The sequence below is a fragment of the Vigna angularis genome, chromosome 4, assembly GCF_016808095.1.
Source record: "Vigna angularis cultivar LongXiaoDou No.4 chromosome 4, ASM1680809v1, whole genome shotgun sequence".
Taxonomy (NCBI): domain Eukaryota; kingdom Viridiplantae; phylum Streptophyta; class Magnoliopsida; order Fabales; family Fabaceae; genus Vigna; species Vigna angularis.
Genome location: NC_068973.1, coordinates 6,632,755 through 6,647,670, shown reverse-complemented (window position 1 = coordinate 6,647,670; position 14,916 = coordinate 6,632,755). Strand labels below are relative to the sequence as shown.

At 33.3% G+C, this 14,916-nt stretch overlaps 2 protein-coding genes across 3 annotated transcripts; one reads left to right on the top strand and one right to left on the bottom strand.

The window, feature by feature from the left end:
* Positions 1-5,857: 5,857 nt before the first annotated feature.
* LOC108330007 (pentatricopeptide repeat-containing protein At1g02060, chloroplastic) lies at positions 5,858-8,905 on the top strand. Of its 2 annotated transcripts, none has more exons than XM_052876962.1 (2): positions 5,858-6,269; positions 6,353-8,905. In XM_052876962.1, the coding sequence occupies exons 1-2, from the start codon at positions 6,187-6,189 to the stop codon at positions 8,430-8,432; spliced, it is 2,163 nt and encodes a 720-aa protein (XP_052732922.1). In that variant the 5' UTR covers positions 5,858-6,186; the 3' UTR covers positions 8,433-8,905. The 2 variants fall into 2 exon arrangements, with proteins under 2 accessions (XP_052732922.1, XP_017419933.1); XM_017564444.2 differs by having other exon boundaries at positions 5,860-6,269; positions 6,338-8,905.
* Positions 8,906-9,632: 727 nt separating this feature from the next.
* LOC108331093 (uncharacterized) lies at positions 9,633-13,158 on the bottom strand. The gene is made up of 2 exons (XM_017565716.2): positions 12,914-13,158; positions 9,633-12,485 (listed from the first exon to the last, which is right to left on the bottom strand). The coding sequence occupies exon 2, from the start codon at positions 12,448-12,450 to the stop codon at positions 10,546-10,548; it is 1,905 nt and encodes a 634-aa protein (XP_017421205.1). The 5' UTR covers positions 12,451-12,485; positions 12,914-13,158; the 3' UTR covers positions 9,633-10,545.
* Positions 13,159-14,916: the final 1,758 nt, after the last annotated feature.

Here is a 14,916-nt window from a genome sequence, read left to right as displayed (position 1 = left end):
ACCATAACACCACTTGGTTAGGTTAGTCCTATTACATACGCACATAATTGTCTATCTTCTTCTTCATCACAACACCACTTGGATGCAATCATAAGCAACCAATTTTGTGGACACCCTAAGTCCTTTCAACCACTACTAACTACATCCACATGCCCTTGGTTATAAAAATCAACCAACCAAGTGAAGATCTTTCAATAAATTTCACCAAATTAGGTCCAACCCCTCAATGGGGAACTCTTCTTCCACAGCATAGGAGTGACGCTATACTTTCGGTACAAATTCGTGATTTTCCACTGGTAAGCGATTACAGGCTACTCGTAATCGATTACACACGCACATAACTGCCTATCTTCCTCTTCCTTACAACACCACTTGGATGCAATCATAAGCAACCAATTTTTTGGACACTCTAAGTCCTTTCAACCACTACTAAGTACATCCACACGTCCTTGGTCATAAAAATCAATCAACCAAGTGAAGATCTTTCAATAAATTTCACCAAATTATGTCTAACCCCTCAATGGGGAGCTCTTCTTCCACAGTAAGGGAGTGGCACTACACTTTCGGTACAAATTCGTGATTTTTCACTGGTAAGCGATTACATGCTACTCGTAATCAATTACAGATGCACATAATTGGGAACAATTGTCTTCCAAAAACAGAACTTCCAGGCAATCAACAACAACCAATTTAGTAAACCTATTATTTCAATCCAACTCCTCATCAGTATAGGGACACATCAATTTTGACCCAACAAGTTAATGAATAAACTCACTCAACCAAAAACACAGACAAAGAAAATGAATATGAAGAATAATTAATCAAGAATAGTTTAGCTGTATTCATTTGCTATAATTTTGTACAATTCAATAAAAAAATTTAATAGTATAATTTTGTACAATGTCTATTCATTTGCTATAAAATAAGAATATAAACCAAGAACACATTTCTAATGCAATACTAATCCAAAATGTTGTAGCGTTTGAAATCTTCGGACGTTGTCCTCGTCTAGGTTCCAGTCACATATATACTTCTTCCTAAACACAGTCAAGTCCTCCTGAAATAAACATTTTGGAATTTAGAAACAATATGAAGAATTGTCACATGATATGTTAAATTGTCAGAATAAGAATGGAAAACAATTGTTGTCTCAAAAGCAAAATGAGATTTTGGAAGAATCGAATATATTTAGCACTTTACATGATGAGAAAACAGAATTGCAAAGACTGGTGCAAGTTTTGAAGAGTATATATGATGAAACCAGGGTGATACTTTAATAACAAGCTAGTCAAAATTTAAAACTATCCTCTAGTAACGATCCATAAAATGATGACCTTGGATGCCTTGGTGGAGTGAATCAGAATTTGGAAGCAAAAATAAGGCACATGCACTAAGAACTTGGAGAAATTAATGTGAGGGAAGAGAATTTAAGTCATGAACTACTCAAGGGAACAACTAGACTCTAGATTTTTGCCGTTAATGACACATTATTTGAAGAGAAAGTCTATGAGCTAGCCTATGCATGTGAAGATCTTGAACCTAAAAGCAACTTTAAAGACATGGAAAGTGAAATATTCATAGAAAGAGTTTTCAAGTTGGAAGAGGAAAATGGGTAACCACATCCATTGCACGATACAAAGTACAAAGAAAGGAAGAAACCATTGACAAACCAAAAAACCACAGGAACGAAGCGCGATACAGTGTGCGAATAAACAATACCTTTGGATAAAAGACGAAAATCGCTGCTCACAAAGTGACCACCGCACCCAACCGACGAAGGACCAACGACGGCGGCGAGAAAACGAAACCTTTCGACAAATGACGCCAACGGTTGACATAAGCGAGACTTCCTCCCAACACTTCAATGGCGGACCGCACACACGACTTCGTCCAGATAGAACAGTGGACCCAAGAACGATTTTCACAATGGTGGACAAAGAGCACTTCGTTGGTGGAGCGAGAGTTTTGAATGGAGAACGAAAAAATTATGAGAGAGTTTCGTAGGGATGAATTTCACTTTGTGAAAGGCGCCAACAGGTTTCAACATTTTTCTTTCCAAAAACACCCTCCAAAACAAAATTAAACTTTTTAAACAAATCATTTAAAACAACAAATGACAGAACGACACGTGTCGTTGTTAAATTATTGTCAAATTTGCGTTGTTAAAGAAACGTTTTCTATACTAAAAGTATATTTTTTAGATGAAACTCCTCTTTTGCCCGTTTATTAAAAATATAAAAATTCAGAAATAAATCTATAACAATTGATAATAGAATTGAATCGTGTAACTTTATTTGGGTGTACCGTTTTTTTTAACCTTTTTTTCTCTTTTATGTTTTTATATCTATTAATAATTTTTAATTTCTATTATTTAAAAATTACTGACAAAAGGTACAATTATTTTTATTCTATAACTATAATTATGAATTTTTAAATAAAAAATAAAAATATTTTCAAATTATTCTTTTACATTTATTTTATTGGTTTGATCAAATTTACAAGTATTCTTATTATATAATCATAATATTAAAAATTAATAATTTCTTATAATTTTTTTCATATGCAATTTTCTTAACTTTAATATAAATTTAATAACATCTTTTAATTGAATGCATTATGACGAGTGGAAACACAATACTTTTTTCCTTATGATAATAAAAAATATTATTATTATAATTATTAAATTAAAAAATGTGTCATTAAAATTTATACTAAAATTATATAATATATATATATATATATATATGTTTATAAAAAATGGTTTTGAAAATGAATAAATTTTATTAACTTTTAAAATTTTATTATGGATAATTCATTTTACAGATAGTAAAATTAATTGAATTTAAATGAATAAATAAATAAATGTGTAAAATAGTTACAAAACATAAAGATTAAAATTATAGGAAATTGTGTACATAAAGAACAAAGTTATGGGTAGTTTTTTATGGATAGTAAAATTAATAAAATAAAGTTAATTTTGTTTGAATAGAAAAACAAAAAAAAGTACACAAATGATAATTCTAAAAATATAAAATCAAAACTATATAGAATTATGTATTAAGAAAGCAGTTATAAACACCTCTATTCACTATATGGATAATTAAGTATGTAATTATTACTTGTTTTATTATAAAAAAGTTTAGCCAAATATCATTCTACACACAATGATATAAATAAATAACCGAAACCTAATTCAATTTGCTTCTTTTTCTTTTAATTATTTTATTTTCTTTTATGTGTAAGTTGTAATTTAAAAGAATTGAAATGTTTAATTATATAGATGGTTTTCATTTATGATTATTTTTGTTAAATAGGTTCCTTATTTATTTTTTGTCTTCAATTAGATTTTATTTTTGAAAAATTAAAATAATTAAGTTTTGTTGTTAGTTATGTACTAATACTATTTAAGAGGATGTTAGATGTGCTTTTTAAAATTTTTTAAATATTTTTATAATTACTTTTGTTTTTATTTTTTATTTTTTTAAAATTAAAAAGAAAAATAGTCATGTATCTAACATTGTGTCATGTAACAATAACAATGTGACATGATACTAATAATGTCACGTGTCATTGTCAAGTCACATGTCACTTCATTAATTTCAATTTAATTCTTATATTTCTATTTTGTCTTTAACTTTATTTATTTTTATTAAATTAAATAATTTTATCTTTCTCCAAATTCAAACAAAATTTAATTTATATATAAATGTTATACAAATATTATTAAAATTGATATTTTTATTAGATATTTTTAATAAAATTAAATTTATTTATATTTATATTTAATTAATTATATAAATGTGAGTTAAAAAAACATAAAATTATTCCATTACCTTCACACAAATCATAATAAAGAGATAATAACATTCCTTCATTAGGTTCTCTTCTTACTAACCAAAGTCCATCAAATTAGTCATTTTAATTGTTTTTTTTATTTTATTATAATTTTCTATAATAACTAATAGGTTCTTATATTTTATTAAATCACATTTAAACTCATTATTATATTTCATGAGTCCATAATTAAATTAATTTATCAATTAAATTCAACATTTAAATGTTGAATGAGATTATTATAGACCCACATAGAGAAACGAAATTGACCAACAATCAATTTGGATGATAACATCATAATAGGATAATCATATTTTAATAAATTTTAGAGAAATTCAAAATATATAAATATTTATAGGACCTCTTTAACCCACATATTCTAATTCTTTAATTAAATTCTAGAAAAGAGTTTTTTTTTCTTTATTCTCTCATACTTTCTGATAGTTGGACTGAAAAAACCTTATTGTCAGATCAAGAATCATAAATCTCTCTTATTAACATCATTCATCAAGTAAGTTACTTTCAGTTTTTATTTTATTTTATTATAATTTTTCATAATAGAACCATTATATTTTATTAAATCACATTTAAATTTATCATTATATTTCACATGATTATCGCATAGTTAAATTTATTCATGAATTAGTTCCAACATTTTCTCATGGGTTATTCCAATAGTACACAAGTTGTTATTAGTTTGCTAAGAATGAAGAAAATAAATTCTTACCAATTGCACAAGAAAGAAGAACATGGAAAAATTAAGTGGCAATTGCCATGTCCACTAGCATGAAAAACATACTTTCTCACACTCAAATAGGTAACATTCATTTGATAAGTTTAACTCATATTTTTATTTAACACATATTATAAGAATAAAATAAATAAAAAAGTTAAAAGAAATAATATTAAATAAATGTAAAAAGTTTATGTTGCAAATTATCATTTCTATTTTTATATGTTAGTGGATCCACACGAAATTTAAAATATAAGAGTAAATCACGAAATTGAATAAAGGAAGGGTAATGAAGTAAATATGTTACCCACCAAACACTCATGTTGTTTTCTGTTTTAACAAAACAAAAATAAAATTAGGATTGCTTTGAACCAGTGAGAATTTATTACATGTTATGTTATCTTACAACTATCAATTTTACCCAATGATATGTTTCATATCTAAGTTAGTAAAAATGTAATAAAAAATATATTTTGATTGATGCCCCTTGAACCATTCCTTGTTACAGACATGCATAGTTCAAAACAAAAAGCATTTTCTGTACTTCCTGAATGCAGCAATCATCGTCTACTTGTAAGACATAATAATTTCATATTTTACCCATCCCAAACATGTGAAATAGAATATGACAAAATTAAGCTGCTAGTTAGAACAGAATAACTCCAAAGAATCCTTAATTTGACATGCTGCTAGTTCAACCTCAACCAGTGGCAAAATATACACAAAATGTAGTTTGGCTAAATTTCATGGACATCTTTACATATGCGCCCATCTCATGGAACTAACTTAGTAGGCACCCAACACTCTAAAGAGATTAAAATAAGCACCAAATGCAATAAAAGAAATAATCTTTGACAAATTCATCAAAAAGCAATGAGTCTGAGGTAGTAAATAGCTATCTTCAGCAGACGCAATTGCACTAAGCTAAGATCTAACAATTATATCTTTGGGCAATTCATTCTGAACAAAAAATTTAGGACTAACTAACAAATAGCCATGATACATTTTCAAGTTTCTTGGAGATTCCTTGCAAGCTACATTGAGGAGCTACAAAGGAAAAGAGGAAAAGGAAGCAACAATAAAGAATAAATAAATAAAATTACAATAGACAGAATACAAATAGAAAACAACATACGGAAACCAACCGGACCACCGATGAACAACCCACACTTGCCGGAAAACTCCACCAAAATCACGCCAAATATCAATCCAAATCACTCCAACAAACTCGTCAACCAAACCCACCGAAACGACGATTTTCAACAAAACCTAGATGCAATAATGGAAGGGAGGAGCGAACTGAACAAAAAACCGTCCATACAAAACCTAAATCGCAAATCTAAAATTGGGCATGGGCAATGATGGAAGGAAAGAACAAACTCACCAAACAAAATGAATGGGAAGACCTAAAACACAAATCACAGAAGCTAAAACGAAAATGAAAATAAAGGGAAATAAAAAATGACCCATTTAACACTTTTAACTCTGCTGCCCGTGAGATCCACATTTGACACTGTCAAACGAATGTAGAGCTCAAACCCTGTCAACGTAGCGGTACTCCATGGAGGAATGAGTAGGGCACACTCGCACCAATGTAATACTGAGTTCACACCTTCAACATGGTTCCTCCTAGTCTCTCGTCACAACAACTATTTTCAAATCTCCGTTTCATTTCCGTCTCCACCTTCAATCCTCATCTTAGGTGCATTTCTTGAAACTCCTCTCTTTTCTTTTCTTGTGACTTATTCTTATGTTTTTTCTGCATTACAGATTCTTTAGATTCAGGTACATTTGTTCTGACCACCCAGAATCTCAACACGCAATACCCAGATCACGAAATGAAAGTAAAACGGCCAAAACCATGGCCAATCTTATCAATTCCAAACCATGGTCAAACGCGTTGGTCTCGCTTCTGCCCACCCCTCTCTCCAAAACGACGGTGCTCCGAACCCTTCGCCTCATCAGGGACCCTTCCAAAGCCCTTCGCTTTTTCAAGTGGGCTCAGCAAAGTGGTTTTTCCCACACAGTTCAGTCTTACTTCATCATGCTACAAATTCTGGGTCGCCATAGGAACCTCAACGTTGCCCGAAACTTGCTTTTTTCCATCGAGAAAAAGTCTAACGGAACCGTCAAGCTTGAGGACAGGTTCTTCAATACCCTCATCAGAAGCTACGCCGAAGCAGGCCTCTTCAAAGAGTCCTTGAAGCTTTTTCAGACCATGAAGTCCGTTGCTGTTTCCCCCTCCGTGATTACCTTCAACTCTGTTTTGTCTATTTTGCTTAAAAGGGGTCGCACCAATATGGCCAAAGAGGTGTATGATGAAATGCTTCATACGTATGGTGTTAGTCCAGACACTTGTACATACAATGTTTTGATTAGAGGGCTTTGCAAAAACTCAATGGTCGATGAAGGGTTTCGGTTCTTTAAAGAGATGGTTAGTTTTAATTGTGACCCGGATGTTGTCACGTATAACACTCTTGTTGATGGTTTATGTAGAGCAGGGAAGGTTAGAATTGCTCGGAATTTAGTAAATGCTATGAGCAAGAAATGTGAGGGTTTGAATCCTAATGTTGTTACTTATACCACTTTGATCCGAGGGTATTGTATGAAGCAAGAAGTTGATGAGGCATTGGTAGTTCTTGAAGAGATGAGTGGCCGGGGCATTGAGCCGAACATGGTTACCTATAATACTTTGATAAAAGGGCTTTGTGAGGTACAGAAGTTGGACAAGATGAAAGATATTTTGGAATTGATGAAAGACAATGGGGGTTTTAGCCCTGATACATTTACATTTAATACAATTATTCATTCCCATTGTTGTGCAGGAAATTTAGATGAAGCACTGAAGGTGTTTGAAAGAATGAAGAAATTTCAGGTCCGCGTGGATTCAGCCTCTTACAGCCCTCTGATACGTTGTTTGTGTCAGAAAGGGGACTATGATATGGCAGAGGTGTTATTTGATGAGTTATTTGAGAAGGAAATCCTATTGAGTAATTTTGGCTCCATGCCACTTGCTGCTGCTTATAGTCCTCTTATTCAGTATTTGTGTGAACATGGGAAGAGTAAGAAGGCCGAGAGGGTGATGAGACAGTTAATGAAAAGGGGCACACAAGATGGCCAATTATACAACACGTTGATTATGGGGCATTGTAAAGAAGGTGCATACGAAAGTGGATATGAGCTTTTAGTGTGGATGCTGAGAAGAGACTTTCTTCCTGATGTTGATATATATGATTACTTGATTGATGGTTTTCTTTTAAAGAATAAGCCTCTCCTTGCAAAGGAGACACTAGAGAAAATGCTTAAGAGCTCCTATCAACCTAAAACAGCCACCTGGCATTCCATACTAGCAAAACTTTTGGAAAAGGGTTGTGCTCATGAGTCTGCCTGTGTTATTTTGATGATGCTGGAGAAAAATGTTAGACAGAATATAAACCTGTCAACTGAAAATTTAAAGCTACTTTTTAGATGTGGACAGCAAGAAAGAGCATTTGAGATCATTGATTTGCTTTATAAGAATGGATACCGTGTTACAATAGAAGAAGTGGTTCAATTTCTTTTTGAGAGAGGAAAGCTATCAGAAGCATGCAAAATGTTGTTTTTTAGTTTGAAAAATCATCAGAATGTTGATATTGATTTGTGTAATGCAATTGTTCTGAATCTTTGTAAAACTAACAAGGTCTCAGAAGCATTTAATTTATGCTATGAATTGGTGGAGAAAGGTTTATGTCAGGAATTGACATGTCTAAATGATCTACTGCCTGCTTTAGAGGAAGGGGGAAGAAGAGAAGAAGCTATATTTATATCAAAGAGATTACCAAGACTGGAGAATTTAGATGAATCTAAGGGAAATCATAGCTCTTAGAAGTTCAGGCGTATTAAAGTGTGAACCGTGTTTCTTGCTCTTTCAATATTCTGTTTTCATCTTTTCTGCTTTGACGGTTGAAAGTTAAAATCATTAGCTTCTACAGCTTGAAGATGATCTCTATCTGATAAAGTGCAATAGTTTGATGTGTCATATGGTGGTATTAAGATCACCGACCTTGTGCTGCAGTAGTCAGTAAGCAAACCAGAAGGGGATAAAATAAGCCAACCTCCCGGTTAACAGGTATGCGCCCTGGAAGCCATCTTTGGAAATATGGCCAGTCTTTTACCTTAAAGACTCGTTGCCACTGATTCACAGTTTCTCCACTCTCAGTCTACAAGAAGAGACGGAATGCAAAGAATATTAGCTAGATGAAGGACCCAAGAGATAACTACTAAGATGTACAAAGGAAAAAAAAAATAACGCTTATGAGTGTTGACTAGAAATGCACATCACATTCTTTGTCATGAGCCTATTCGTTAGTTTTCAAAAGCTTGTTTTTAGAGTTTTTAGTGTGTGTTTGATTCAGTTTTTTTTTTATATATAAAGTTGAAAGTATATTAATTAAAAAGAAAAACGAAAGTATAAACATCAGTGAGTTTTCAATAATACTGGTTATTTTGACTAGGTCACTCTACATTCAATAATACTGATGCAGTAAAAATTTCTCGAAATAACAAAAACTATTCTTCCTTCAAAGCATGTTGATATCATGTATTAGTTAGTTATAGACGAAATTGAAATTTTTCTCACTTGGATTTAATACCTTGACGCTAAGGAGATGTTTGCATATCCACTGACTAAGGTCCTAACTTTCAAGATTTTCTAAAACACGCAGGTCATAAGTTTGGCTATGAATTTTGGTATGCTTAGTGGAAGTCTGGCTTTATACATATTTTAGGAGATATCTTTTAGATGATGTCAGTTTCATCATGTTTCTTATTATCATTTTTAAATACTTGGACCATTGTAGTGTTGTATTTTTCATTAGCCATTGCGCAATATATATATCCATCTTGAATGTTATTTGTTGCTCAAAATTGTACTTGTTGTTTGACATGTGATTTAGTTGTAATTGTGATTCTAGCTTAATGATCCATATTTTGGCTGTTAACAAATGCTATCTAAATGGGAGAATGGTAAATTAATTATGGATTAGTATTAATTAATAATTAAAATATTATCTTTACTGTTATCTGACAATTAGAGATATGATCTATGTATTCGATCTTTTGCAAATTTATTACCCCACCCCATTATAGAAATTTACACAAATAATCTCTCAACTCATTGATTTCCTAGAAGGTGGGTGAAAAACTCTATCCTTCATAGGCATGCACCTGTTCTTCATAGGCATCACGTATTATAGAAATAAATACTCTATCCTTCATAGGCATGCACGTATTACCAATGATTCTGTAATTGCATTGTTTTCGCATACTATATATGCTCAATATCTATGAATATTGATTTCTAAAATTCCATCACATAGTGCGTTAGAATATTCTAAAATGGTCCCTGAAAAAATCAGAATGCGTACAAATAGCGTTACAAACCGTAAACCGGAAGCAAAGAGAAGAATGTAAACCTCACAAAATACAGATCCAATTTCGTGAGAAACCAAACCAGGTAAATGTATTACTAGTCACTGATGTGATATTTATCAGTCTTGTGAGCTAACAGAATCCAAACATGTGTTATCTTTTGCAAATTTATTACCCCACCCCATTATAGAAATTTACACAAATAATCTCTCAACTCATTGATTTCCTAGAAGGTGGGTGAAAAACTCTATCCTTCATAGGCATGCACCTGTTCTTCATAGGCATCACGTATTATAGAAATAAATACTCTATCCTTCATAGGCATGCACGTATTACCAATGATTCTGTAATTGCATTGTTTTCGCATACTATATATGCTCAATATCTATGAATATTGATTTCTAAAATTCCATCACATAGTGCGTTAGAATATTCTAAAATGGTCCCTGAAAAAATCAGAATGCGTACAAATAGCGTTACAAACCGTAAACCGGAAGCAAAGAGAAGAATGTAAACCTCACAAAATACAGATCCAATTTCGTGAGAAACCAAACCAGGTAAATGTATTACTAGTCACTGATGTGATATTTATCAGTCTTGTGAGCTAACAGAATCCAAACATGTGTTACCAAACCTCCACCTCTCCTTATTTGTTCAGAGTGATAATCTGTTGAGCAATTAGCTGCAGCATAACACAACATCTCCACCCACACACTGCATATGATCTGCCATCTGTTCTCCCTTAGCATCAAATTCCTAGCCAGTCTCTGAGCATCCCTAAGCATGTTCCATTTTGATGTCACAACAGTTTCTGATTTCCGCTCAGAATTTAAATGTTGGGGAACTCTTTCTGTTCTCAAAATCCTGCATGCTTCTTTTTCATCTTTCACACATTGTTCTTTGTCTACCGTCAAACCCTTCAGTTTATCACAGGCGTGTTGAAATATTATATTGGCAGTGGTGGTGGACAGCATGTGAGGGCGCATGGCTAGGAGGTACATCATGTAATTGGACAATAATCTGGCCATTTGGATTTTGGGGCTTGAATCCTTGGCATGAGCATCTGAATAGTAGCATATGTCTGTTGCAATGTGCCATATTGCAATGCTCTTGTCGAAGTCTCGTTTAACACTCCATTTGATGTCGTTGGGCGAGCCATACCTGCCGAGTGACCATTCTCCTCGTTGGTTGAAGTGCTTCAGTCTTCTAACTCCATCAATATCTTTCATTTCTTGAACCATCAGAGCTTTCAGTTCTTGGGGAAATTCTATGCGTGTCCTGCACCTGTTCTTTTTCAACTCCACGTCAATGCCACGGAATTTTAGAATTTTTCCACACCTTATTGGCTTGTCATGAATGCAAAAGCTTAGCAAGTTGAACTGTGGCAATGAGTTTGACCACCTTTTCCAACTCCTGGCTCTGGGTCCAAGAATTCTCAAGCATGGAATCATGAGTGGAAGATCTTTGTGCTTGATCATTTGAATTATGGCCCAATCTGAGAACGGTAATTGTACAATCTGGTATGCCTCCATGAGAACTGCTCCACCTAACACCCCAACTATAAAACATGCTTTCCAATGGCGTGAAAATTCTTGCCTAAATAAGACTGAGAATCCACACAATGTTAGAACTAAATTGAAAAAGCTTACGACACGAAGAATACAACCTGCTTTGGTATAGATTATAGGTGACTTGGTGTACAACACATCGTACATGAAGCTCAGTTCTGCATCTGTGATGTGGAAGATGTCTTCTGGAGCATACTCATCTATAGACATATGGGGTAGCGATTCGTATAAAGGCTGGTAGAGCCAATTCTCACGATGGGGCTTCAATGAGATAAAGCGGTAATAAGCCTTTAGGATCAACTCTATGTTTGGAATATCCTCAGGAAGAAATCTGAATAAAGCAGGCATGTTGGCTTCTTGGTCAATTTCTTGAATGGTGATTATGCCCGATCCTTTAGTAAGTGCTGACTTTAGAGCCCAAACAACTTCTCCATGCTTGATTAGTCCAGATACAAGTAATGGCAAGTACAGAAAAGAGAGTTGTGAATGTGTCCAACTCTTTATGATGATCCAAATCACCACAGCTACTTGGAGAACAAGGGTGAGCAACTGCCTCAGCCCCAATCTGTTATCTTCAATTGAGTATGCAGTTATGGCATCTGGATTTCCAATTTGCACCAGAAGCAATGGTGCAAACAGTGCCTTCAGTTCACGTCTTATGTTGCGTTCGCTTGGATCACTTTCAGGTATTACTGTAAGCTTGCCTATGATGATTTTTTGAAGGGAAGCAGACAGCAAATAGGTGAACCAAACTGTGAACCTTGTCCTCAAACCTGGGATGTCCTTTCTGCGGCTTCCATACACTGTGAGGATCACTTGGATGGTGAAACTCAATAGCACAAGCATTTCCAGACCCCAATTATCCCATAGATCCTGTACTTCTCCTGGAATGAAAGTTACGTGCATGTTTTCTTCTTCAGTCTCTATCAATCGATCAAATGCTGCAAAAGAAGAGATATATCCCCAGTTAACTTTTCTGCAACTACGAGAAAACAATTGAATGAGAGAGCCAAAATGCACAGAACATATAAGGAGTTAAAATTCACGACCTGCCTCAACTCCTGATAGATTCAATTCAAAGAGATCAAATAAATATTTAGTTTGGTGTTTCGGTAACCATGAGAAGATGAACTCATAGAGGGGTGAAATGAACTCGTCCAACCTTTATAACATTATGCCATACGGTATTTTGGAACGCGAGTTTTACTACAGAATTCGTTTTAGTTTAATTTTAGTTCTTCAACCCAATGCACTCTGTCAAAAGAGGTATGAGCAGACTACAAACAGGAGACAAAATTTGATGCTCAGCCAAATTGTCAGAACCCGTTTCTTAAATTGTAAGATTATGTTTGTAAGTGTAGATACTTACATGAAACACCTAGGACATAGAACGTTGATGATCCTTAACTTGCCATGTTTCTGCTCTTTCATGTGCTGCAATTGTGGATGCTTGCCTTAGTTGTAGGCTAATAGCGCATTACCAATAATTCTGGATTTGCCTTCTTCTAGTTGAATTATTTTTCTTACTCCATATTTCACACGGATCATGAGAAGCTGAGCACTTTTTTAAAGGAAAAAACTGATGGACTGTGTTACTCAGAAACTTTTACAGTATTGTAGAACAGAACCAAAGTAAGGTATTCTTGTAGTGAAGGTTCTATAATACAAATATTTTCTTATTATGTTGCTTAGTGATAAAAGGGACAGAAGTAAACATAATTAAGAAACAGATTAAGAAAAACCATAAAGCTGAAAATTGTTTGCCTGTTGCATAAGGCATGTCTGCTTATAATCTTTTATTGATAGAAACAATCGATAAAACTGCAGCCACTGGAGTCACGTGATCATGGCATAAAAACAAGTGGTTCTTGAGGTTGTGTCTGTCGCACCAGTCATGAGGAATTGAGATTAAAGTCTGTGCTCTGATGTGCAATTCACTCAATTTCAGCAATTATAGAAAAAATTTCCATCTTAACCACATTAAATTATTTTATTTTATATTTGTGTTTAACTTTGTATATATTTTTAATTTTCTCTCATTTAATTCATCAATCATCTTTTAATTTGATCTCTAAAAAGTGTAATAATATATATTCTCCACACTGAGTTTGCAATTAACTTTTTTTAACATTTTTTTTAATCACTTTAAAGGCTAAAGAACTGTCAAACGATGCGGTGCAGGAAGAAAACGATGGGATGCAGGAAGAAAACGATGGGGTGCAGGAAGAAAACGATGGGGTGCAGGAAGAATCCCCCTTTAGAGGAGTAATTCAACAAAACCCTTCAAGGCTAAAGAACTGGTAAATATGAAAGAAGATGAGGCTTCAAAGGTATAAGAGTTCCACCTCAAAATAGAGAGCTAAAAGAGAATATGAGTGCAAAACATATTGTCATTTCATATTAGAATGTTAAGAGGAGGAAAAAAGAACATGATAAACAAAGAAAAATACAAAGAAAGGACAAAGTTTTATCTCTTGGGGTAGACATATTGTCTGAACCCTCTTCAAACAACTTAGGTAAAATGATAGATTTCTTTCATAGAAGCTTATAATGAATGAGCTTTTTGTCTAATTCTTATCTTCTCTCTAAATCTTGTAAAATTATACAAAGAGAAGTGCAAAACCTTCTAAAATATATCCATGTCTTAAAAATACAATCTATCTTGGTAGACAATCTTTCAAAAGAAAACAAAGATTTTGTATATGATATGGAAAAACTGAATAAGGAATACAAAAGCTTAAAATTAAGTTTTACTACTCTAACTTCATATTTCAAAGAAAAAGAATTCTCTTCTTTTGAAAATGAAGAATGTGGAGAAAAGACCTTTAGACAATCATGCCATGGACGTACATAGTCTGGTTCAATATACTGAAACTTTGTGGAGATATTTCCATGTCTACCAAAAGGGATAAGAGGATAAATCTTCTTATAAAATCATGTCAAAAATCACTGGAAAAATGTGGATTAGGCTACGAAGAAGGCAAAGTTCCTAAGAACTGTTATCATGAATCTTCTGAACCTTATAGATGTGGTTTTGTTAAGCCCTCAAAATCTAAAAAGAAAGGATCAAGTCTACCTAAGTACCTAACAGTAAAAATTTTCTTATGCAGACTTGCTTAACAATAGAAGAAAACCCATGTCTTGGTAACTAAATAGTGAATGTTCACAAAAACATAATCAGATTCTTTTAATAGAAAGTCTTAAATATAAGTTGAGTATAAGTCAATGATCTTTTACTTCAAATCCTTTTGATTGCTTCATATAGATGGTTTTATCTTAGTTTCCATACATGAAGTTAATCTTAGTCATTCCAGCTCAGAGTTAACAACCTTAACTAACAACATCCAACTCAGAAAATACATCATTATGAAC